General features: G+C 39.8%; 1 protein-coding gene across 2 annotated transcripts in view; it reads right to left on the bottom strand.

The window, feature by feature from the left end:
* Positions 1–24670, bottom strand: part of FNDC3B (fibronectin type III domain containing 3B) — a 332684-nt gene that overhangs the window by 214504 nt on the left and 93510 nt on the right. For both annotated transcript variants that reach the window (XM_067466047.1, XM_060767521.2), the window contains one exon: positions 21512–21587. In XM_067466047.1, the coding sequence (XP_067322148.1) occupies positions 21512–21587 (76 nt within the window). The remainder of the gene's footprint in view (positions 1–21511; positions 21588–24670) is intronic.

The following is a 24670-nucleotide window of genomic DNA, read 5'->3' as shown; positions in this document are numbered from 1 at the left end:
CAGAGAGCACTGCAATTCACTGTTGAATGTTGTTGCAAGATCAGTGAATGCCATGTACAAAGGTTGATTTTGTTGTGCAGTAAAGATAACATTCACTGTTCCTCTGGAGGGGCAAAAGCCATTCTGGGATTCTTGGGGGATGTTTTCTGAAATAGATAGAAGATGGTTTGCAAGGATTCTTGTGAATATTTTCCCAGTAAAGGTTAGAAGGGAGAATGTGGAGGGGTATGACATGGTTTGTTTTGCCATAGTTGATCTTTGGAGATTTAATGAATCCCTGTGCATCATGGACATCTGCAAAGTGGTGAGTTTCTTTTCACAGGCTGTGATGATAGAGATCTTCAGTTTATTCCAATGTTCCTTGACATTTTCAGGGTGTTCCATGGCTAGATGATCTTTGAGTGTTATTTAGAGAAGGGCCTATTTAGAGGATTCATGAAGGGCTTTGGTGTTCATTTTATGCCTTGCCTTTCTTCCTTAGAGTTTGTGTTTGGGGTGATCTTGATGGCCATCGTGGATTGAATTAAGCTGTGGTCCCTTCAGCATAAGGTCCCTTTTAATTGTATTTGTTTTTATTTGAATTTTACTTTTATTAATTTACTTTGGATGCCTTTTTGGCAGAAAGGCAGGAAATAATTTAATTTTTAAAATAATTGTAAAATTTAAAAAGTCTTGACTTCACTGGACTTAAAATCCAGCCATACTAGGAGGAAACAGCTGCCTAGATCATTTTATGTAAAAGCAAAAATAGGTCAACCTAATTGTTTCACAGCAGACATGAATTACAATGGAAGACATATGAACTTAATAAAGTTTTGGAACTGGCAGATGTTACAGTCTGAAAATATGAGAGTTTGTTTCAAGAAGGCAGCTGTCTTTAACCTCTGATAACTAACACAGAAGGCCTAAACTCGATACCATGGGATAATGATGCCCTGCAACTGCAATGGTTGTTCACAGACAGACATATCTAGACAATATCTCTGCCAGAAACAGCCTTTTCTCCAAGACAGCAGGATCCAGGACACAGCCCAAGATTCACCATGATAGAAGGTTTTCTGCAAAGGAATGTCTAAACTAGAGACTGAGTTAAAACACAAATAGACTACTGTCCCAAGCTATTTATTCCACCTTCACTTGAGGTCTTTGCTTACTATAATTTGATGGTTTTAGCAAAATCCTAGTGGACAGCAGGCCCTTTTACAACTAAGCCAGCACCACATGGCTCCAGCCTTCCAGAGAAGACCATTACAAAGATGGAATCTGAGAAAGGACACACTCTTGAGAGCAAATTTGATGTCAGGACATTTGGTATTTGAATACATGCTGTGATCAACCCTAATCTAAAGAACAGAAGACAAGAGCACACAGCAGGACTACTGATCTTCATCTGCTTCTCCAAAGGATCCATCCTGTAAGAATCTGGGCCCCCGTTGGCATTCAATCAGCAGAGCACTTAAGCAAGGGCTTTGCTGTAATCCTGCGGATCAACTTCGTTTGGACGATGCATATGCTTCAAGGAGAGCATGAACTCAAAAATGCCTTGCTGTAGTCGTAAAATGAGTACACCGAGCACTCTGCAATGGAGAGTCACAAGCTGAGTCATCCAAGTGGATTTTGACCACAGTTACATTGGGATGCTAGCTACTACCACTGCCAAAATAAAAATGCATGTAAAAATTCTGTCATTTTCCCATCTCCCATCATTTGACCTATATGTTCACATGGAGACCTAGCTAATAAGTGCAAATAAGGAAGCTTAACGAACAAAATTGGAAGTACAAAGCAACTCTTGGTTCCAATCTTCAGATATAAAGGAGGTTTTGTTTTCAAGCCTCAGACTGCATACCTGATAAATATGTATATTTGGATCATTAGTGATGATAAAATGAACCAAGACAAACCAAACTGAAATTTAACATTATCTGAAATCTGTAAATGTACCAACCCTTTCCAGTCCTTACAGATCTTTCCAATAAATGCATCATGAAATCAGAAATAATTCAGAATGGTGAAAACAGACTCCTATCTCAGATAGTAGCAGAATGGGATGGCATAATTATTCTTAAGATCTTCTGGCCTTTACAGTCCCAAATTCATGGTATTTCAAGGTGTATTTATCACAAGATTTCTCCTTATTGTACAATAAAATTGCAACCAAGACATTTCCATTTCATTTGTAAAGTGATGTGTTGTGTAACCTTTTTAGTTGAGATGAACGGAGGCTTACCTGTTGTACAATCTCCTACAGAATCACTGTGACCTTTTATAAAAGGGAGGACCACACTCCATAAAATATTAATGTATACCTTTATAATAATCTTATCTCAGCAAAAATATTTTTAAAGTGTGTGTGCTAGAGGAAATGTGGGCAATACACCAGTAGTTCATGAACTGAGACTCCAAAGCAGGAGTGGGAACCCCTCAGTCTACCTGGAACAATTTGTTGCTTATACCAAGTCATGACAAAGACAGAGCTGGTAGGCATGTAGGTCCAAATGGGGTGTGCTAATGCTTTCTGCATAATAATCCCCTTGCTTTGCAGGCAACTCTGGGGGGCACATCCTCACATATTAGGGTCTTGATGCCCGAGCTCTTGGTATTAAGATCAACAGTACTGCAATGAGCAAGTTCTGATTTCGAAACATCCTAAAACTCTTTCTCTAAAATAAATTATGCAGTCAGCCCTCTACACTCACAAGTAAGTAGATGCAAATAAAAAAATCTATTTTTTAAAGATCTGTGAGATATCATTTTTAGGATTTTTTAGGTCTTCCAGCATGACTCTATGATCACTTTCCACTGGAAGCTGAACACAGAGTTGCACTAGAGGATCTAGATGTTCTTAGAGATGTATTATTTCTATAAATCTCTACATCCTCCAATTTGACCATGGTATGTGATCTGGCCACAGTAGTCCATGCCTTAGTTACATCTCATCTGAACTATTGCAACGCTCTCTATATGGGGTTGCCTTTGAAGATAGTTCGGAAGCTTCAACTGATTCAAAGATCGGCAGCCAGATTACTAACTGGAGAGCTGTACATGGAGAGAACCACCCTCACATAGAATCATAGAATCAAAGAGTTGGAAGAGACCTCATGGGCCATCCAGTCCAACCCCCTGCCAAGAAGCAGGAATATTGCATTCAAATCACCCCTGACAAATGGCCATCCAGCCTCTGCTTAAAAGCTTCCAAAGAAGGGGCCTCCACCACACTCCGGGGCAGAGAGTTCCACTGCTGAACGGCTCTCACAGTCAGGAAGTTCTTCCTAATGTTCAGATGGAATCTCCTCTCTTGTAGTTTGAAGCCATTGTTCCGCGTCCTAGTCTCCAGGGAAGCAGAAAACAAGCTTGCTCCCTCCTCCCTGTGGCTTCCTCTCACATATTTATACATGGCTATCATATCCCCTCTCAGCCTTCTCTTCTTCAGGCTAAACATGCCCAGCTCCTTAAGCCGCTCCTCATAGGGCTTGTTCTCCAGACCTTTTATCATTTTAGTCGCTCTCCTCTGGACACATTCCAGCATTGTATCTTAGAGACCGTCTCTCCTTCTACCACCATCGGAGGTCGCCAATACCATCCCAACGCGATTTGCTCTACATACCGGGTCCTAGGGAAGTGCACTTGGAAAGCGCCAGACGCAGGGCCTTCTCTATTTCTGCCCCTGACTTATGGAATTCCTTGCCTCCCTATTTGAGAGCCATGCGTGACTTAGGGCATTTTATCCTAGCACTTAAGACCTGGCTTTTTACTAGAGCATTTGTCCCATGTTAATTTTAATTTTTGTTTGTATGTTTTTTTTTCCTGTATAATTTCTGCAATGTAAATCACCTGGAGCATCTCGGGTGGAGGGCGATTAATAAGTAATTAAAGATGATGATGAAAGATGATGATGACATTGCAGCAGCTCCAATGGCTGCCGGTCTGCTTCTGAGCTAAATACAAAGTGCTGGTTATTACCTATAAAGTCCTAAATGGTTCAGGCCCAGATTATTTGACTAACCACATCATATATAAACCGGCCCGGGAACTGCAGTCTGTGGAGGAGGCCCTGCTCTGGGTCCCACGTCCATCTCAAGCATGGTTGGTGGGAATGAGAGAGGGGTCTGCTCCATGATTGCCCCCTCCTCTGGAATTCCCTTCCTAATGAAGTAAAATGGTCCCCTTTCCTTCTCTCCTTCAAAAAAAACTTGTTTAAAACATTTTTTTCTTTAGGTTCTTGTGGGTTTTTTTGGGCTATAGGGCCATGTTCTAGAGGCATTTCTCCTGACGTTGGTTCCAAACTTCAGATAGAAATGCCTCTAGAACATGGCCCTATAGCCCGAAAAAACCCACAAGAACCTAGTGATTCCCACCATGAAAGCCTTCAACAATACATTTTTTTCTTTAGCTTATGGAGAGGAGGAGGATTGGAATATTATGTTTTACCACCTTGATTAGAACATGGCACCTTACTCTTGCTTGTTGGGAGCAGCTGAATTATATAACAACGGTCATTTTAACTGTTTTTAATTGTTCTTAAACTGATTAGTTTTGTTACTTTGTAGGTTTAATATATTTATATGTTTTATTTAATTATTTAAACTTTGTGAATAGTTGTTATAATTTGTTATAGATGTTTTATTCATGGGGCTAGTTGTTCATTTTATATTGTTTTATGGCACTGAATGTTTGCCATCCTTTATTGGAAACCACCTGAGTCCCCTCAGGAAGATAGGGCAAGTTATAAAAAAGTTTTTTTTATTGACTGGGGAAAGGTGACCACAGAGTGACACTGGAGGACCTAGAGATTCCTACCATTACTGTTTATAGTCAGATCTACAAAAGTCAAAACCGCAAATGTGGATGGACAACTGTATGGTGCTATGCCTTAATGTCTCAATTTAAATCAAGTTAATTCCATTTCCAAGTTTTCTTCTAATGACAAACCATCATCCCATTAAAAAAAGACACTGTGCATGGGCCATTATATTTAATAAGAAAGTTCCTTGTTTTTTAATGCTTGATAGAGTGTCTTTCCACTCGGTACCAAAATTCTCCAAGGACAATGGAAGATGTGTTTATTTTTACCAGCCAGCTAAACCTAGAGAATCTGAAGGTTTACAGTCTTAATATAATTCTCATCCTGTGGGTGATTCATCCTTCTGCCCCGCTGCTCTGTAGCACACTGTAGCTGCTCTGTTCTGCTCCAGTTGTGGGAGGCCACGTCAGCAGGAAATCATGCTGTTTGCCAGGTCACATACATGACTGTCTGGAGCAGGCAGCACACAGCACATGCAGTACAGAGCCCCGTCTTTTCATTCCCCACCTTCTTTCTCTCCTTTTTCTTCTCTTCTGTTGCTGCTCTTTCCACAAACGAAAAATGCTGCAAACTTCCTGGAAAAAAACCCCCTAATGCTATGAATGTGCTGGTTGCTGCTATGTACATATAGGAAAAAATTAATGGCTTAATGTTGACTTTATGCTTGAAGTTTCCATATTCCAGGGTTCCAAGCATATTTCCATTCACAGAGAATCTCTCCCTGACTTTGAATATGTACTGTACAGAAGCCAAACTCGAGATATTTGGAAAATAATAATAGAAGCCAAATCAAACTTACTTCTTGATTTTTTTTAAACTGATTGACTCTGAACAATTGCATCAGGTAAAGTGTGTGATTAGTTTGCCAGTCTTAAACCTAAATCTTGGAAACAGAGAATGGGCAGGGGAGATAATTTAACTGATGTCCATGAGGTAGGAATTGTATTTTCAAACCAAAATAATATCCTATAAATATTCAACATTTTGAATATTTTTTTTGATGTGAACTTTTATTTGCATCTTTTGCAATCTTAGTAAGTCACCTTCAATCCCAATGTTGCCAAAGAGGGAGAGGATATAAATCTCAGTATCCTCAACTGACCATATATGTCCACATACCTGGACATATGTGGTCAATTGTACACAATATTAGAACTTATGTCCAGTAAATATGTATTTCAACATGTCGGGGGAGGGGGACACTATGTGAGGGAAGGAGAAGATTGTCATAACCCAATGCAGAGTTCATCTTCTTCAAAAGATGAAGAAGACATATCACAATCAAGTCCTCCTTCAACACTTCAGCCTGATGAACAGCCACATTCTCCTGCAGTTCAGCAAGAACAGAAATAGGATGTTCAAGCTATTATCAGAGATGAATTACGGACATACAGATCCTTAGATGCACCAAGAGACTACACTGCCCACAGCTGTACATGCTGTCTCAATACCATCAGGCATTTGAGAATGAGATAAGCCTTGTTAAAAGAAGGCCAGTGTCTTCCTGGTTGGCTACTGAAAGCAACTTCACTCCACATCTGATTGGACCTTGCTGCTGTACGTCTTGGATTTAGCACCCTTGGACTGCTCACTGATTTCTCTACTTAGACTTTGCTTTGATTTATGCCTTCTTGGCCTCTGACTATCTATTACAAGAGACCTTTTGTGCTCAAGCTTCTAAACTCCTCTAAATAGAGAACACAGATTATAACAGAAAGGAAAGAACTGTGTGTCCAGACAAATTACTTCCTAACTTACCTGCCACTTGAGGTGGGAAGATAAGAATGTGATTTAAGTTTTACAAATATTTTTAATTAGCAATGAAGTGTGCATGCTGTGCTGTGAATGTGGACTAGGCGAGGGAGAAGAGGTTAAAAACAACTCATAGACAAAGAGAAGTGAATGGATGAAATGCTAAGAAGATATAGAAAATCTATTATTCTCTATACACCAGTTTAGCTATCTATCTGGGAGCATTGAAGTTATGCTAATATATGATCCCTCAGCTGTATTTGTCTTGGAGAGGAATGCAAAGATTAAGGGGGAAGAGCACTGCTGATGAAGAAAAGTATTTCCTGCTAGACATGCAAAATCTACACTATTTGGTCTATTGCCTAATCCCAACATCACTACCCACCAAACCACCATCACCTCCTCCACAAGCCTGGTGTCCCTCAATACATGCAGTATGACATCCACATGTTTCTAAGTCCAAGAAGCTTGCATAGGGTTGGAGTGAATGCCTATGAGTTGTATTCACTCTGCACTGTTGATATGGCTCACATGTAGGTTATCTTGCTGGTTCTATCACCCTGTGTGAACAGCCTAGTCCCCAACATGGCATGATTTGTAGGGACAGATGGCCTTCTCTGCTCCTGGACTCTGAAACCACCTTCTCAAGTTGGCCAAAATGGCTTCTCTTGGCTTTTTAAAAATTCTGTCTTTTGTAACAGAAAGGTTTTTTAAAAGCAGACTGCAGCTGCTGCAAACTATTTTAAATTGCTTTTGTATCTTTTTCATTAAATGTTATCTTTTAAAGTATATGTTTAATTCATTTAATATTGTGAATAGTTTAATTCCATTTGCAAGTTCAGTCATTGTATATTTTGGGCTGTATCTTTTATAAATGTAAGTCACAAAGAGTCCTAATTTTGGGGGAAAGGAAGGACAAAAATATTCATAATAGTAACTGTTTTCCCCACAATGTTTTCTCCACACATTTTCATTCAGGGGACCCTCATCAAACTCCACAGCACAAATGCACATATAAGACGCCCATTAATTTGGTTTGTTCCTCTGGCAAATTTTTCTTTACCTTGAAAAATAAAATTATTCTCCTCAAATCTCATCAGAAATAAGAAAATTGAATTTACCATCACTAGTACACCACTTCCATTTGTTCAACCACAAAACATAAGTCATCAATTTTAATAGTTTTAAAACAACAGTAACAGCAGCAGTTTTCGATTCTTAAAAGGCCTTTCCTGAAATACCATGGCTTAATCAAAGAGATTGCATTCTCTGTGAGAAGGAAGGCAAAGATGCAGATGGGCCATTTTTCTTAGAAGGTGGCCTTTTGAATCTTGAGACACCAAAGAGTAAACCATGCTCCCCATGCTGACTTGTCACATGTCTGATAGCAAAAGGGAGAAAGACTTAAGCATTGTCTTCTTCAGCATTTTGGGCAGTTTGCTCTTGCCATACAATGTTTGGAAGGTCAAAAAACAGCACTACTGATTCCAGAAGAAAGAACAGGCTACACCACTTTTGGAAGAGAAGGAAATACAAGACAAAACCAACACAGTGCAAAAACATATACAGAAATTCCCTACTTTTCAATGATTCACTCTTTGATGCCCCACTCTTTCAGCTGTTCTAAATTACTATCCAGTACCAATGTATGTTATTGTTGTATGTATGTATGTTGACCGAAAGGTCGCAGGTTCGATTCCAGGGAGCGGCATGAGCTTCCACTGTCAGCCCTAGCTTCTGCCAACCTAGCCATTCAAAAACATGCAAATGTGAATAGATCAATAGGTACCACTCTGGCTGGAAGGTAACGGCACTCCATGCAGTCATGTCAGCCACATGACCTTGGAGGTGTCTATGGACAATGCTGGCTCTTCGGCTTAGAAATGGAGATGAGAACCACATCCCGGAGTCAGACATGACTGGACTTAATGTCAGGGGATAACCTTTACCTTTTTTAGCAATGTATGATCTGCTCTTTTTCATGATGGATTTTCAACCACATTCTCCTTTTTTCTCATTCCCACCCGGTTCCGTGCTCTGGTGACAGTGGCACACATGGCTCAGCAATGGAAGCAAGTAACCACATTAACAAGGTAAGAGGCGGAAGGATATCTGGACACCCTGTTGTCATATTTGGGCACCTGGAGCAGTACTTGCTTGGCTTGTTGGAGCTCTCAAGCAAAAACAATGCCCAAAATAAAAGAGGAGATGAAGGCTGAATATCCTCTTGTTGGTACATCCTCTTTGGCTGGCTGGCTGGTTTCCTTCCTTCCACTCTCTGTCTTCTGTCTCTCTCTTTCACACGTTGCTTAATGTTCCTTTCAGTGGAGATTATTGAGGAGTGGAGATAAATTGGAGGAAGAGGGAATGTTTCCAAGGAACTCATCACATAGGGGTCTTTAAGGCGGGGGAAAGCAGGGGCATCCTTGGGGCAGCGAAATAAACTGCTGGGCACTCCACATTGGCACCTTAACGTCACATGTGGAAACTCATCTGTCCCCACTTGATCTTGTGCTGTCCCCAGTTTACTTTACAACAGTGGTTTGACCTACAACTCTCAGAAACCCCAGCCAGTTTACCAGCTGTTAGAATTTCTAGGAGTTGAAGGCCAAAACATCTGGGGACCCACAGGTTGAGAACCACTGCTCTAGGAGAACAAGGGCTGTCATCCATGTTCTCAAGGATGCCGCTTCACATGCTGCATGGAGCCAGGATGGAGCCCCACCAAAAAAAGCCCTGAATCATGTGATGGGCTCCATCTTGACAGCATCTCGGTAGCATCCTAAGATGGGGCTTTCATCCCATGTGATGAGCTCCCAAGTCTCCCCTTCATTTAGTCACATGCATTTTTAAAAACTGTCAAGGTGAGAAGGGCTACCAAGGAGCCAAAATTTTGTTTGTGTACATGCACATCAAAGAAAAAAGTGGGTTCACCTTTCAACCATTTCCACTTTTTGACAATGCTCTGGCTTTCTAATTTGTCAAGGGAGGCCAGTGCTAATAAACAGGTTGTCCAGTTTCCAGACACATTTTGAAAATCCATGTTCTCCTTCAAGGAAAAAAAAGTATTCAACTAACAAGTAATAGAACATATAAATTTCTCACATTTGCCTCCAGCAAAACAGGTACACATCAGATCACCATGTTTAATCATTAACACAGCTGCCTAGGCATAAAGAAGCTGATTCCTCCAGGTATGACCAGCAGGTACTTAATATATACCGGGGGTGCATGAGTTCTGTAATACTAGAATTAATTGATGGAAGGGAATAAAGAGATGGAATGAATTTCGGCAGTGACAACAACACAAGAGGCAGCGAATTCTAGAAAAAATCCTAATAAGACTAATGAAAAATCCTGTAATGTAATATCTGCATAACATTACATTACAAAAACCTTGTTGTTGATGCACTGGTTGGCCACCCTTAGCTGTGTTCTAACCTGATGACAAGACAAATTGATCTTTAGTTGTATACTTTACTATGAAACAAATACTGTAACTGTAATTAAGAACTGTAAATGCTACATTTGTTTAGAAACAATATAGTGTCCTAATTTTATTATTTTAATGAGGTAGAGCCAGCTGAAGAAAAACTGGGAATTTTAAAATGCCAGTAAACAAAGCTCACAAAAAAGAAAGAAAAACTACAACGGCTGTTTTGTTTTGTTTTTTAAGAAATCCACAAAGAATCATATGGAGTCTGCAGGGAAAACAGACATAAATATTTGGGCTAACACAGCTAGGGCCATTTGGATAAGAATAGAGGACAAACACAATCATATGCTGTTTGGATGTGGCTGCAGACCTCCAAGGTTGCCTTGGAGGCAAAGCTTCAAATATTCTGCAATGTCTGCTCCACATAAGGAGTTTAACTGTACTAGTAAATTAAGCAATCACTAAAAAAAATGAACTAAGCAGATAGAAACACAGCCTAAAAAAGTTACTTTAGGCTTTAACTCCAAGGACCCTACTACCATTCCCTCCAACTATTCGGATTGGGCAGGGAAGTTCGTAATTAAACTTCTGTGTTCCACTTTTTCAGCTGTTTTGAAAATGCCCCAATTTTCTCCTATGCTTTTCCTTTGTCTTAAACTTTCCATTGCTACAAATAAATTAATTCAGCAAGAAGGAAAGGAGAGGGAAGGCAGATTCTTGCTTTGAACAAAAGCAAGCTCCTGGAGTATTTAGTATTTATAGGTTTTAAATTTTACACTGTATTGGTTTTCATATTGATAGCTGATTGCAGTCTCTTATTAATGGGGGAATAACAACATCTAGAAATTGTATTCCAAGAAAGGAAAATTTCCAAGCTCTGATTAGATGACAATGCAATCCATGGCTAAGCTTAAGGAACAGCTCCCAACATGTGACTGATTCAAGTCTTTGATATATTCTTAAAGCTGTTTAGTTAAATGAAAGTCGCTTTATTTGGCCTACTATCCCTCTCCCTCTACTTCTCTTTTCAGGTAGGAAATAATAATAAAATAAATTTCCAAGCTCTGATTAGATGACAATGCAATCCATGGCTAAGCTTAAGGAACAGCTCCCAACATGTGACTGATTCAAGTCTTTGATATATTCTTAAAGCTGTTTAGTTAAATGAAAGTCGCTTTATTTGGCCTACTATCCCTCTCCCTCTACTTCTCTTTTCAGGTAGGAAATAATAATAAAATAAATTCTATTGAAAAAAATCACTACAAAGTTTATTTTCACTTTAACATAAGTGGCGAGCAGAGTAAAAGGTCAAGAATGGTTTCTCAGTCAGGTTATTATGTGTCAGGGAGCAGCAAGAGGTAGTTGTTAGCAACTATTAGGCCTGCCTTTTTCAGCCTGAACAAACACCAAAATCAGAATGACAGGGTGAAGCAAAGACTTGAAATTACATGAAAGCTGACATAGTGAATACTGAATGTAAACATGTATAGGGATAAAGGCCAAGATATAGGGTGTGCACCTAGTTAACCTGAAATAACCCATTTGCAAGAGCCTGTCACTTCCTCTCTTTCCTTATGCTGCCTTTCTACCCTGCCCTCCCCTAATTCTCTGGTTTATGTTCTTCTCTTTCCTTGACTCTTGGAAATTATTCCTTCTGAACTTTCCCTGGTTTTTCAATCTTCCCACTACTGTTCTATCCATCCCTGCTGAAACCATACTCTTTTTGCAGTGTCCAAATCATGAGCCAGTCCCCTTTAAATCTCTACAAAATGTTTCAGTTCTGTTGCCATCCAGCGTGCACCATTTAGCTCTCAAAGACCATGCAAAATTATAACATAATAATACTTTATTTATACCCGCCCTATCTCCCCAAGGGGACCAAGATTAGAGGTTCTCAGCTTCTCACTCCAAGAAGAAACTTTTCCAAACTCTGCTCCAATTACTTTGTCACTTTTCCTTCATGTTCCCCTTCAGTTTCACCATCTGAAATTTTCTCCCACAGGATCCATAGGGTATCACACCACTGTTACTTAGCGAAATTTATGTTTAAAAAATCCTTCCTCCTCTCTTACAATTTTAATATCTACGCTGTGCCCTTCACCAGTAGGAATTACTTCCACAAACTTATGGTTGATTTACTCAAAGTGTGGGTTATGACCTATAAAGCCCATATGGCTCAGGTTTGGAATATTTGGCAGACGGTATCTCCCCGCATGAGTCACTTCTAAGGTGCTTCAAAGGAGCCCTTTTCTCAGTCCCAACACCATCAAGGCACAGTTGCTGGAGATGTGAGAGAGAGCCTTTTCAGTGGTTGCCCCAGGACTCTTTGCTGGCCTTCCACTTTTCTATGGGAACAAGCTTTTAAATCAATGTTTTTTTAAAAAAAGAACAGACTATGATGTGCTGTTTTGTTTTAACTGAACTGTTTTTAATAGGTTTTCAAAAATATTTCAAAATTATATTTTATTCTTTTAACTAAAGTGTGAGTTGTTTTAATACTGCAAATGGTTAAATTCCATTTCACTTTTGGCATAATTTTAATTATATTGTTCTTTTGAATATTGAACTGCATTGAGTCCCAATTTCATGAGGAAAACAGGATGTTAATATTAGAATGAGGAGGAACAGGAGGAAAAGGTGCAGGAGGAGGAAAAGGTGGAGGAGGAGGAAAAAGAGGAGGAGGACGACGAAAAAGAACTGTCTGTATAATTTCAACCCACAACCATAACTTTATTGTCCCCACTCACACAGTGAAAACTTGCCCAATGTAGTTGGTCATCCACATCATGCCAGATGAATTGGCCAGAATAATCTCTTCTATCTATCTCTGAAAAGCACAGACTTGCTGCACCCCACTTTACAAACAAAGTCAACCCCATCAGAAGGCAAATTATACATGAAGGAGAGAGAAAACAATCTATCTGCCTGTTCATACTTGCCAGAGAATTGAAATCTATCAAGAGAACATTGCTCTGTGTGTCTCTGTTGGAAGCCACGGTACATCTTGCAGAAAGATAGGGAAAGGAGAGGCATTTCAGCTATGATGCCCCATCTCTTGGAACTCCGATTGGTTGCTTTAATGCCTTGTCTTGGATTACTATGTTTTGGGAGTGTGGCAGGATAATTGTTATAAATCTGTTTTTATTAATACAACCCTTTCCCTGAAATTTCCAAGAGACAAAGGCATTGATGTCATTTATTTATTTATTTACAATATTTCTATCCTGCCAATAGCACTAGTTTTTATCAATGGCACTTTGCCCCAGTTTAAGTTCACCTTAACTGTCACTTGTCATAATTATGTAGGATGGCTAAAGGGAGTTGTTGTAGCTTTACCTGGAAACCAAGGTCCTTTCTGTGGCTCCTAAGACAACTTTCTTTTCAACAGACCAAGAAGTGTAGGAGACAGCAGTTTCCACTGTTTGTAATGCCTACAGTAGCCCATTAACAGAGCACTGGGATGCTCTATGCCAGTGTTTCTCAACCTTCCTAATACTGTGACCCTTTAATACATTTCCTCATGTTGTGGTGATCCCCAACCATAAAATTATTTTTGTTGCTACTTCATAACTGTAATTTTGCTACTATTATGAATCATAATGTAAATATCTGAAATGCAGGATGCATTTTCATTCACTGGACCAAATGTGGCACAAATATCTGATATGCCCAAATGTGCATACTGGTGGAGTGGGTGGGTTTGATTTTGTCATTTGGGAGTTGTAGTTGCTGGGATTTATAGTTCACCTACAATCAAAGAGCATTCTGAACTCCACCAATGATGGAATTGATCCAAACTTGGCACACAGAACTCCCACGACCAACAGAAAATACTGGAAGGGTTTGGTGGGCATTGACCATGAGTTTTGGAGTTGTAGTTCACCTACATCCAGTGAGTACTGTGGACTCAAACAATGATGGATCTAGACCAAATTTGGCACAAATACTCAATATGCTCAAATGTGAACACTGGTGGAGTTTGGGGAAAATAGACCTTGGCATTTGGGAGTTGCAGTTTTCTGATAGTCTTTGGCAACCCCTCTGACACCCCTTTGTGACCCTTCCAGGGGTCCCGACCCCTAGGTTGAGAAATGCTGCTCTCTGCACTATATGAAATACAAAATTTTGTGGACTATTTTAAAAATAGCCATTGGAGCAACAAAGAGTGTCCTCCGCTACTCTGTGCAGTTTTTCACTTTCACTGGGGCCTGTGCCCCTAACACCAGTGAACATAGAGGAGTTACTGTATATGATAAAATAAGATTTAGGTAATTGTTTAATTCTGGAAAAAAACACAAAAAAGACCCTGAAGTAAATCTTAACTTCTTTGTACTTAAAAGCATAACCAATTATTTTTGTGAAGGATAGTTATACGCTGAAACTGTTTTCCTGACTGTGGTAGTACATAGTTAATTACTGCTACATCTATAGGACCTGCTGTGCGCCAAGAATGAAATATTAGTTCTTAGGGAGTTTGGCAAAGGTTTTGAAAAGGCCAAGAATGTCATTTTCATCAAAACACTGTCCATCAAATCCATGAATGTATTAATCACCAGAAGCCTTTTGCTGCACCTGCTGCTTTGTTGAAGGTCTGTTAACATTGCTCCAAGTCCAGGTGGCCATTACAATTATCAGAAAAACATCCAGGGAAACAGCATGCCATTGGTATCTGATCATCTACCTGGAATGCCTCGCAGACCCACTGAGTTCCAGCAGCAACTTTCATGTTATTTTAGTTAGAACCAAAGAAAAGGAAAGGAAAAAGGAGTTTGCTGCTACTGTTCCAAATAGACATCAAGTTGGCTTACAATACCAGTACAGACAGTCCCCTAGTTACAAACTTACAGGAATTTTAGGTTTGTTCCGAAGTTGAATTTGTTTGTAAATTAAAACAGGTACATTTTTAAGTGTAACTCCAGACAAAAAAAATTATTTAGCTAACACACCTGTGGTGTTTATTTTGCTACCTCTGCCCCTGTTCAGAATATATCATCTAATTTTTTTGTTCTTGTGATAATTGGATTTTGGAAAATTCAGCTTGTTGTGGAAACAAAGATTGGTGAAAAAGCTTCAATGGAGGTACCTTTTCCCCCATGATAATTCTTTCAGGAGTGAATTTCCTTTCCAGGAAGGTAGATTTTTTCACTTCTTGCTGTCTCACCCTGTTCTTAACTATGAGTCAGTTGTAAGCGAGATGCTTGTAACTCAGTGGCTGCTATTTAAAGTAACACAGCTGAAAACTGCATAAGGTTTTCCCTTGACATTAAGCCCAGTCGTGTCCAACTCTGAGGGTTCGTGCTCATCTCCATTTCTAAGCCAAGAGCTGACATTGTCCGTAGACACCTCCAAGGTTATGTGGCCAGCATGACTGCATGGAGCACCATTACCTTCCCACTGGAGTGGTACCTACTGACCTACTCACATTTGCATGCTGCTCCCCGGATTCAAACCTGCAACCTTTCGGTCAACAAGTTTAGCAGCTCAATGCTTTAACCCACTGCATCACCAGAGGCTCCAACTGCATATTTAGAGTCAATTGGAGTAAACTATAGAGATGATGCAGATATTTGATCTGGATCGGTACCTTGTAAACAGATTGTTTATTTTAACTTATGTTGTACTGTGGTTTGTATGCTGTATGTGTATGTGTTAAGTAAGTTTGTCAAATCAAAATGGGCTAATCAATAAAACATACTACCTGTATTGCAATTTTTGTCCTTAGGAGTAACGTCTCACTAAACCTGTCCACCCATATATTGAAAAACCTTTATATCCCACCTTTCAACTCAAAGCTTCATCAGCACAGTAAATATACACTGGGTGAGTTCAGCAGCAGATTAACTTCACAATTTCAGTGAGGCAAGTAGACAACCTGGTTCCAAGCCATCTAGGAATGAATATGGTAACTCAAACATTTTATGAGCTGTTACAGTCTTACAAACAAGTTACTCTTAAAGGCAGAAAGGCAGGATTCAGTTGTATGCATTGTGACTGCTGCACACTAATAAAAAATGGTCCCAGAGAACCTTTCTGTGCCAAACTCAATTCCAATTTGAGATTCTCAAAGACAATCATCATCATCAACAACAACAACATTGCTACATTATTTCCCATGTGTTGTAGAATGGTGATGCATCATGTTCAAACTTGTTCAGTGTATTTCGAGTTAATCATATTTTATGGCATGTACTCTACTTATTTCTCTCTGGGAGTGTGTCATCTTCCTTTATTTCTTTGCAATACACTGCAACAAATATGAATTTGTAATAATATTTACATTAGCCATAAAAAATATTTGTGGAATAATAAGGAGAACAGCCTCAAGCATAAAACCCAAGCATAAACAGAGTAGAAATAGAGTTGGCTGGACAGCATCTAGATTAGAAGCTCATGAGTATGAAGGACTCCAGATGGATGCAGGTCTTCCAACCTTTATCTTCTGAGTGCATCAGAAAGCACTATCTTAAAGAACTAATCTCTCGAAGCAAAAAAAAATAGATACTATGGCAAATTATTTGAATAATTCAGATCCTTGTGTTTTTAAAGTGTTCATTGTCCATCTAACCCAGTATACTCTAAATAGCAGTTGCTGACCTGGGCCTGTAGCTGAGGGTTTATTTAAGTCAGTGTTTCTCAAGCTGTGCTCCTCCAGGTGTTTTGGACTTCAGCTCTCAGAAATCCCAGCCAGTTTACCAGCTGTTAGGAATTGTGGCAGCTGAAGTCCAAAACATCTGGAGGAGCATGGTTTGAGGAACTCTGCTTTAAGTGACAATATATGGATGGTTTATTTAGACTTGAGTCTCTTGATTCATACTGCAGGCTGTTGGATCATCTGAACATATAGACAGTAAACTAGTCCTTATGAAAAGGAAAGAGCACAAGAAACAGAACCAACAAGATCTTAACCCTTTAAAATTATCTGCTCTCAGGATTGTTTGTTTAGGCCAGGGGTCATCAAATCTTTTAAACAGAAGGCCAGGTCACAGTCCCTCAAACTGTTGGAGGGCTGGATTATAATTTGGAAAAAAAACATGAACGAATTCCTATGCACACTGCACATATCTTGTATGTAGTGCAAAAAACACTTAAAACAATACAATAATTAAAATGATGAACAATTTTAACAAATATAAACTTATTAGAATTTCAATGGGAAGTGTCGGCCTGCTTTTGGTTGATGAGATAGGATTGTTGTTATTGTTGTTGTTGTTGTTGTTGTTGTTGTTGTGTGCTTTCAAGTAGTTTCAGAGTTAGGTTAACCCTGAGCAAGGGCTGGATAAATAACCTTGGAGGGCCATATCCGGGCCCCGGCCTTAGTTTGAGGACCCCTGGTTTAGTCTATGAACAGCCATGTCATCCCAACATTTCATCAATGTTTTGGTCCCATAAATCCTTGGCCCACTGCCTAAAGTCTGAAAAGTGTAACTAGAGAGGGCAAACTTCTAAAAAAAATGTGGTCTAAACTGTGATTTCTAACATTAAAATCATGCTGAACACAGAACTTTTTTTCCCCCACAGCCTCCATAAACAAAACAATTACATTCATTTTCTCACTAGGAAGGTCACTGCCATTTCTAACTATTTGGATCACAATATTCAAGTGGTTAAGACTGTAACAGTATGGATGCTACCACTAGAAAGGAGAATTCATTTTGGGGTTTTTTCAATAAGAGATTGACTGAGGATATGATAAACACTTCAATGAGGTCAATGGAAAAAAATATAATATTTTGATCTGCATCTATTTATATTTGGTATGTGAATGGTTCTAGCTGTAGGTTTCGAAGGCGCAGCATGTTGTAAATCAGCCAGTGGGTAAGTCTATATCTAACCAGGATATAACCCATTGCATCCCCATTTCAACACATAGTCTCCTTTCTTCATAAAGAAAATGAGTGTCAAAACAGAGGAGAGCAGAAATATTCAGAACATTAGCACAAATGTTTTTCATTAAAACTCAATCAACACCACAGCCAGGCTACCAACTGGGACTAAGATCTGGCTGATCAGAGAGTGTCACCACTTTCAACTCTGAGAACTAAAAAAGCACAGAGAAAGACTCAATAAAACACTCTATATATGTTGTAATATTAAACACATGTGATAAACATAACTTAGGCACACATTTTTTATTTTTATTAATGGAAGGTTACAGAAAAGGTTGCAGATGACTTAGGAAGGGAAATCAATATGTTTGTGGGTAGAAATCCATCTGGGTTCTGAACATATCCCATGCCTACTTTGCTCCACCTTCACTATTTTATTACTAGACTTTTTTTGGAATAATCATTATATTATATAACAGGATTGTGCTTCGCTTCTGTTGGGGGCCCCCAATCCATTTTTGGGAGTCTCCCAAAATTGGGAGGGTTGTTTTTGGTTCTTTTGGTTCACCCCCCCCCCCAAATAAACCATTATTGGGGGGGGGGGTTCCCACCCACTGGCTCCCCTTCCCGGTGTGTGTTCTCCTTTCTTGACACCTGCTATTTTTACTCTACTATCCTTCCACTCCTTGGAAAGAGTGTTTGTGTGTGGCAGGGCATGCACAAAGGCCCAGAAAGCATGCGTGCCTCCCAGTGCCAGCAATTGAACGCCTCTTACTCTAGGTGTGCTCCGGGCCTGCCTACATACCTCGGCACATACACTCCGCCACACTCTATGAGAATGTTTGTGTGGTGGGGCATGTATGCAGGCCCGGAGTGTGCCTGCAGCCAAACTCCGGGTGTGCCTGCATGCCCTACCACAAACACACTCTCCTGCCAAGGCAAGGAGGCAAGTTCGGAAAGCAGGCTTTCATGTCAAGCAGATTTTTGTGTTGAGCACAATGGAAGACAAGAAAAAAACATTAGGAACCAATTCTGTGCACAACTCTAGTAAACAGTAAGCACAGATGATGGGTATGCAAAAAGGGGCCTTCTCAGTGGTGCCCCCTACACTGTGATACTTCCCTTGCTGGCCTTTCATTGGCAGTCTAAAACCTTTACATGGAGACATGCTTTTATTCTTTTATATGTTTAAATTGCTTTTTATTCTTTTATTCAGGTGTGAATGCTTTTAACATTGTTAATTGTTTAAGTCTAATATTTACCTTTTGTATGTTTTAACTGTATTATTCTATCAAATTGTGACAGAAAGCAAGCTATAGGTGAGGAAGGATGAGGATTTCACTTCTCTTTTTAGATTCTTGCTTCTGCTATGTCACATCAATAAGTTAGTCATAAACACAAGCCATCTTTATTAGTTATTTTTCCATCTCTGCTTTAAATGAAAAAAGGAAAATCTAAATACACAAATGGATTCGTTTGATGAGACTATTCTACAGCAGGTCACGACTGAATTGCTCCATTCTTAATACTCAGCTCAACTGACTAGTTTTTCAGCTTTCAGGATGACTGGTTTCAAGTGAGAAGCTTTTTAAAAAAACATAGCCCCTGGGTAGACTTATTTACCATGAATGACTCACACACCATCCATATGACTCCTACTACCACCACGTCTCCCAGATACTGGCAAAGTTACTGGGAGCAATTTCCCTCCAAGGTGTGAGCTTTACTTGAAGAGCTTCTTCTTTATAGTAAGCAGCACAAATGCGCTTTTCTTCAGTGTTAAACATGAATTACATATTGATCAAACATCTTTCATGTGGGCTGTGTAAGGAAAATCCCACCTAGCATTTCCTTTCTGGTTTTTCATGTTGGTCTGTAGGGGCAAACTAAAGAAACATTACCGGTACTGAGTTAGTTGGAATCCCATACTACTGAAGCTGAGTGAATGTGCAAACTTGGTACTTCAAATCCTGATTCAACCACAATCTCACTAGGTGGTCTTAGGCAAGACAGTAATCTTTCCAATTCAGTGGTCACCTGCAAAATGGGTATTTCATTTGTGTTCATCCAAGAAGCCCAGGATTGGCATATGTGCTCTCTTCACCACCACCACTTTTGGTCTTTCAACAATCCTGAACGAAAGCAACCAATCTGGGCCACCTACATAGGATTAATGGCTGAATGAGAATTTGACCCTGGTTTCCCAGGATGAACACTATCACTCACTACCATACAAAGCTTACTTAGCTATAGACTCACAGGAGAAAGGTCTCAAAAGATGCAGCCAAAAGAACCCAGCTTGGTCCAGAGAGACATATCCAGAAAGAAAATAATCCACCCTGACAATGTCATAATAATCCAACTACTTAATCAACAAGGTGGCACTTAAAACATCCTTCTTACTGACCTTACAGACTTGTCTCTATAATGGTCAATTCTACTACACCCCAATCACAGAAAACATGGGAGTTGTGAGTACTATCCCAGGGCAGAATTGGGTGTTTAGGTTAAATATGCATTTCTCAATGATGAAAGGTCATCCTGCTGGAGTGATATCTTTCATGGGAAACTATACCAACATGGAATGAGTGCCAGGCATCATGATGAATAAAGTTCCATCAGAAACTGTCCAACCATCTGTAATCCCCATACCAATCAGCACATAATATATTGTGTCCGGAAATGGAGCAAGTTCCATTGCATATGCAGCAGAAAGATCAAGATATCGGAGCAGGCAAGTAAAAATATAGTATATATGGGAAAATAAAGTTGGCTCCAATGACAACAGCAACTGAGTGATCAGATTGGCAACATCACAAAAACGTAAGCGGGAGAGTGTTCAAAACTCCTCGTCGATATTAGAGTGAGCTTGCCATGATTGTCTTGACCAAAATTTGACCAAAATACACTATGACAGCCAATACCTTACTTTTATTTCTGGATGACACAGAAGAAATAATTTATTACACCAATGACACATGAAGGAATGGTGAACCATTAGAGTCAACTCCCTTTTTTTGTATCCAAGCTTCCAAATATATTCCTTCCTTTGGAGATTTAAAAAATTGAGCCCCAAATTGCTCATGCTTGCTCTAAACGTTTACAAAATGAAAAACGTTTAAGATGGTTGCTACAGCCTTCCAAACACTGGTTTATTTTTAATTTGAGAAAGTACAATGTAAAAACAACAAATCCACAGATAACACTACGTAACACAGTTTTTTTTCTGGGTTATAAATATCATTTCCTCATTGCTTTCATCATTAAGAACATGGATAATACTTATTAAACTGCAAAAAAAATATTGTTTATATGGGGCATCTTTCTGCACATTTTGCGATAGTTTTTCACAGAATCTCAATCAATTCAATATAGTTTGTGGCAGCCCCCAAAACAAAGTTTCTGGAGTATAGCAACTACTTTCAAAGTAAGAACCCCACAGTTAAACAGGAAATAGCACTTTCAAACCAGGAACAGAAATATTTTCAAATTTTGTTACATAGTGTAGTTTTGTTACATGACCAGAAACATGACACAGGGAAAAGATAATCTCCATATTAAACAAAAAATGTACCAATAATAATAACAATAATATTTATTTGTATACCACCCTATCTCCCCAAGGGGAATCAGGGCAGTTTCCAACACACACACACACACACACACATATATACCCTTTTAAGTCTTCCTTACCTTGAATGCACTGAAGAGTTCCATCTTCAGCCCTTATTGTAAAAGTTTCACCTGGATTGACTTGAACAAAAATGACCTGCCAAAACAAAAAGGAAAGGAAAAACTTGTTCATCAAAAGATGTGCTTGTGGGTCAATCTCTAAAATACAGACTTGACATATGGTATTATTGAAAAAGAATAAACGTATTGACCTGCAATAACCAGGAAAATGCCAGCTATAATATTGACACTAAGGTACATTTTAGGTTTGTTTAAATCTGGAAAATAATTATATAAACTGATTTTTTTTAGAAAAAAAAGGATTTGGAAAAGGCATTTCAAACACCAGGATTTTGATTACAAGAAATTTGAAAATCACACTTAAGCCTCTTCAAAGACAGCTATTAAAAAGCATGTTTTTATCAGAGTTTAGAAACAGAGAGATGCCAGCATGACCATATATAACTGCATCAACGAGTCTCCAAGAGAGAGGGCTTATTAGTAGTGAACTGAATTGTGATTTTTTCTACCCTGGGATGTTAGCATTGTGGTTATTTTATAATGTCCTCAGTGCCAACGAAATACAATTTTGTATACAATTTTAATCCTGCTGATTGTCTAATGCTACTTTTGTAATGTGTGGGCTTTCAACTTGTTCTGTATTTCTTTTCCTATTTATACCTTAACTGCTACTCCCTTTATACCTGAGTGTAATGAGTATTAAGATAGCACAGCTGCCAGGCTACAAACTGGAGCAGGCTCTTTTAATGGTTGTGTAGAAGAGGGAATTTCAGCAGGTGTTGCTTATCTTGCAGCCAGGTAACAAGCAGCACCTGCTGAATTCCCTCTTCTGCACAACACGAACAGGAGTCCTCTCCAGTTTGTCATTTAGCAATGCTAAAAGAGAGCCAGTGAGGAGCCAAACCCTGTGTGGAAGGAAGGAGAGTGCAGGTGAAGGAAAATTGTGCTTGGCAGGGATGCATTTGGTTTGTTAGAAGCTCATTAATATAAAGGACACTGCAGCTACAATTGTTTATTTTCTGGAGAGTAAGGAGTATAATCAGATCCCTACAATACCTTGGGGGCTATTTAATCAAACGATCATTGTAACCATGCTCATAACTTTCTCTATCAGGTATGGGCAAACTCTTACCATCCTATTCTATTCTATCCTATCCTTCCATCCCTTCCGCGCTTTTGTTCTTCCCTCTTTTTTCTCTCCTTCCCTCTCCTGCCTTCCTCCCCTTGTGTCTTTCCTTCCTTCTTTCTCCCTTCCTTCCCTCCATTCCCTTCCACATTTTCTTCCTTCCTTCCATCCTTCTCCCTCTCCCTTTCTTCCCTCCTTCTCTTTTTCCTTCCTTCTTACCTTCCTTTCATCCTTCCCTTCCACCCTTTTGTCCTTCCTTCTCTTTTGTCTTTCCTATCTTCTCTCTTTCTTCCCTTCCTTACCTCCCCTCCCTCCCTTCCTTACCTCCCTCCCTTCCTTACCTCCCTCTTTCTCCCACCCTCCCATCCCTTCCACCTTCTTGTCCTTCCTTCCCTCTTTTCTCTCTCCTTCCCTCTCCCCCTTTCTCTTCCTGCCTTCCTTCCCTTTTGTCTTTCCTTCCTTCTTTCCTCGCTTCCTTTCCTCTATTCCCTCCCACGCTTCCATCCTTCCTTCTGTCCATCCATCCATCCATCTCAGCCAATCTTTCTTCCCTCCTCTTTTTTCCTTCCTCCTTCCCTTCCACCCTTTCGTCCTTCCTTCCCTTTTGTCTTTCCTTTCTTCTCTCTTTCCTTCCTCCTTAACTCACTCTCATTCTCTCTTTCTCCTTCAATCCTTCCCTTCCTCCCTTTCATTCTTCCTTTCTTCCTTCTCTCTTTCCTTACCTTCCTTTCTCCCATCACCCGGCAGCTAGTCCTCTTAGCAGGGAGTGCTAACATGAAGCCCCCAAGTTAGAAAGTTTGCCCATGCCTGCTCTATATAGTCAGCCCTTGGGAGTTAAGGGCACAGGATACCTATGAAAGTCAGAAAATCTCAAATAAAAACCTATTTTTAATCTGAGAGAATATCATGGAAGTTGGCTATAGAGGTGCAGTGGAGCATTTGGAGATTCCTAAAGGGACCACATTAATATCTCATGGAGCCTCTACCACACTCTGGAGCAGAGAGTTCCAAGCTCCTCCTTTGGAGGCTTTTAAACAGAGGCTGGATGGCCATCTGTTGGAGGTGCTTTGAATGTGATTTTCCTGTTTCTTGGCAGGAGGTTGGACTGGATGGCCGCCGAGGTCTCTTCCAACTCTATGATTCCTTGATTCTAATCAAACTCGTGAGTAGTTCAACTTGCAAATATGGAGGGCCCTCCTCTTACCATCCTATTCTACTCAGTACTGAGTACTCAGTATCAGAGCCAGAAAGAACAGTGTTTTTACATAAACTGGGAGGAAGTGGATTCAATAGGTATCCTGGTGCCACAAATGGTAAATCAGCAGTTTGATCACAACAATGCCCCAGGCATAGAAGCTCAGCTCATTTTGGCGTCAAGCAGGCCCATGAAAGAGGGTCTACCCTAGCAAACCTTTTGTATCGTTACCCTAATACCCCCATGCATATGAGATATATTGAGCATGGTGATCAGATCATGATATGAATAAACATAACAGTCTAAATAATGTACCAGTAAGGCCTTTTCGCAGACCACCATGAGAATTTCGGGGGAGGGGGAGGCTGAAGCCCCCAAAGCCCCCCCCCCCCAGCTACATGCTTGGCGCCAAGTTAAGACCTGTTTCTTTACTCGGGCATTAGGGCATGAAACAGGTCAACTCAAACATACTCGGGCATTAGGGTAATGAAACAGGTCAACTCAAACATTTTGTCTAATAAAGGATATATGCAGCAGTTCACTAGCCATCTATGCCACTTCAGTAGACTACCTGTATTGGAAGAGACTGTGGTTTGTCTCCTCACAAATTCCAGCACATAACGTTCTGTGCCTGGATGGGAAGGGGGGATCTCATGCAAAATTACTCCTCTGAAAATCCCCATCAGTACTCAAGTAACTCAGTGAACATGGGGGAAACTTGCCAGTGGATGGTGTGCAGATGTCTAAAAAATTGCACCAAATGTTTTAGCACATTATAAGGCAAATTGAGCTATACCACCGGATAGCTCATATATAAACAATGAAGTCATATTGTTCA

The sequence above is a fragment of the Anolis sagrei genome, chromosome 3 (genome assembly GCF_037176765.1).
Source record: "Anolis sagrei isolate rAnoSag1 chromosome 3, rAnoSag1.mat, whole genome shotgun sequence".
Taxonomy (NCBI): Eukaryota; Metazoa; Chordata; class Lepidosauria; order Squamata; family Dactyloidae; genus Anolis; species Anolis sagrei.
Note: the sequence above shows the minus strand (reverse complement) of the source record. Positions and strands in the feature narration are given on the sequence as shown.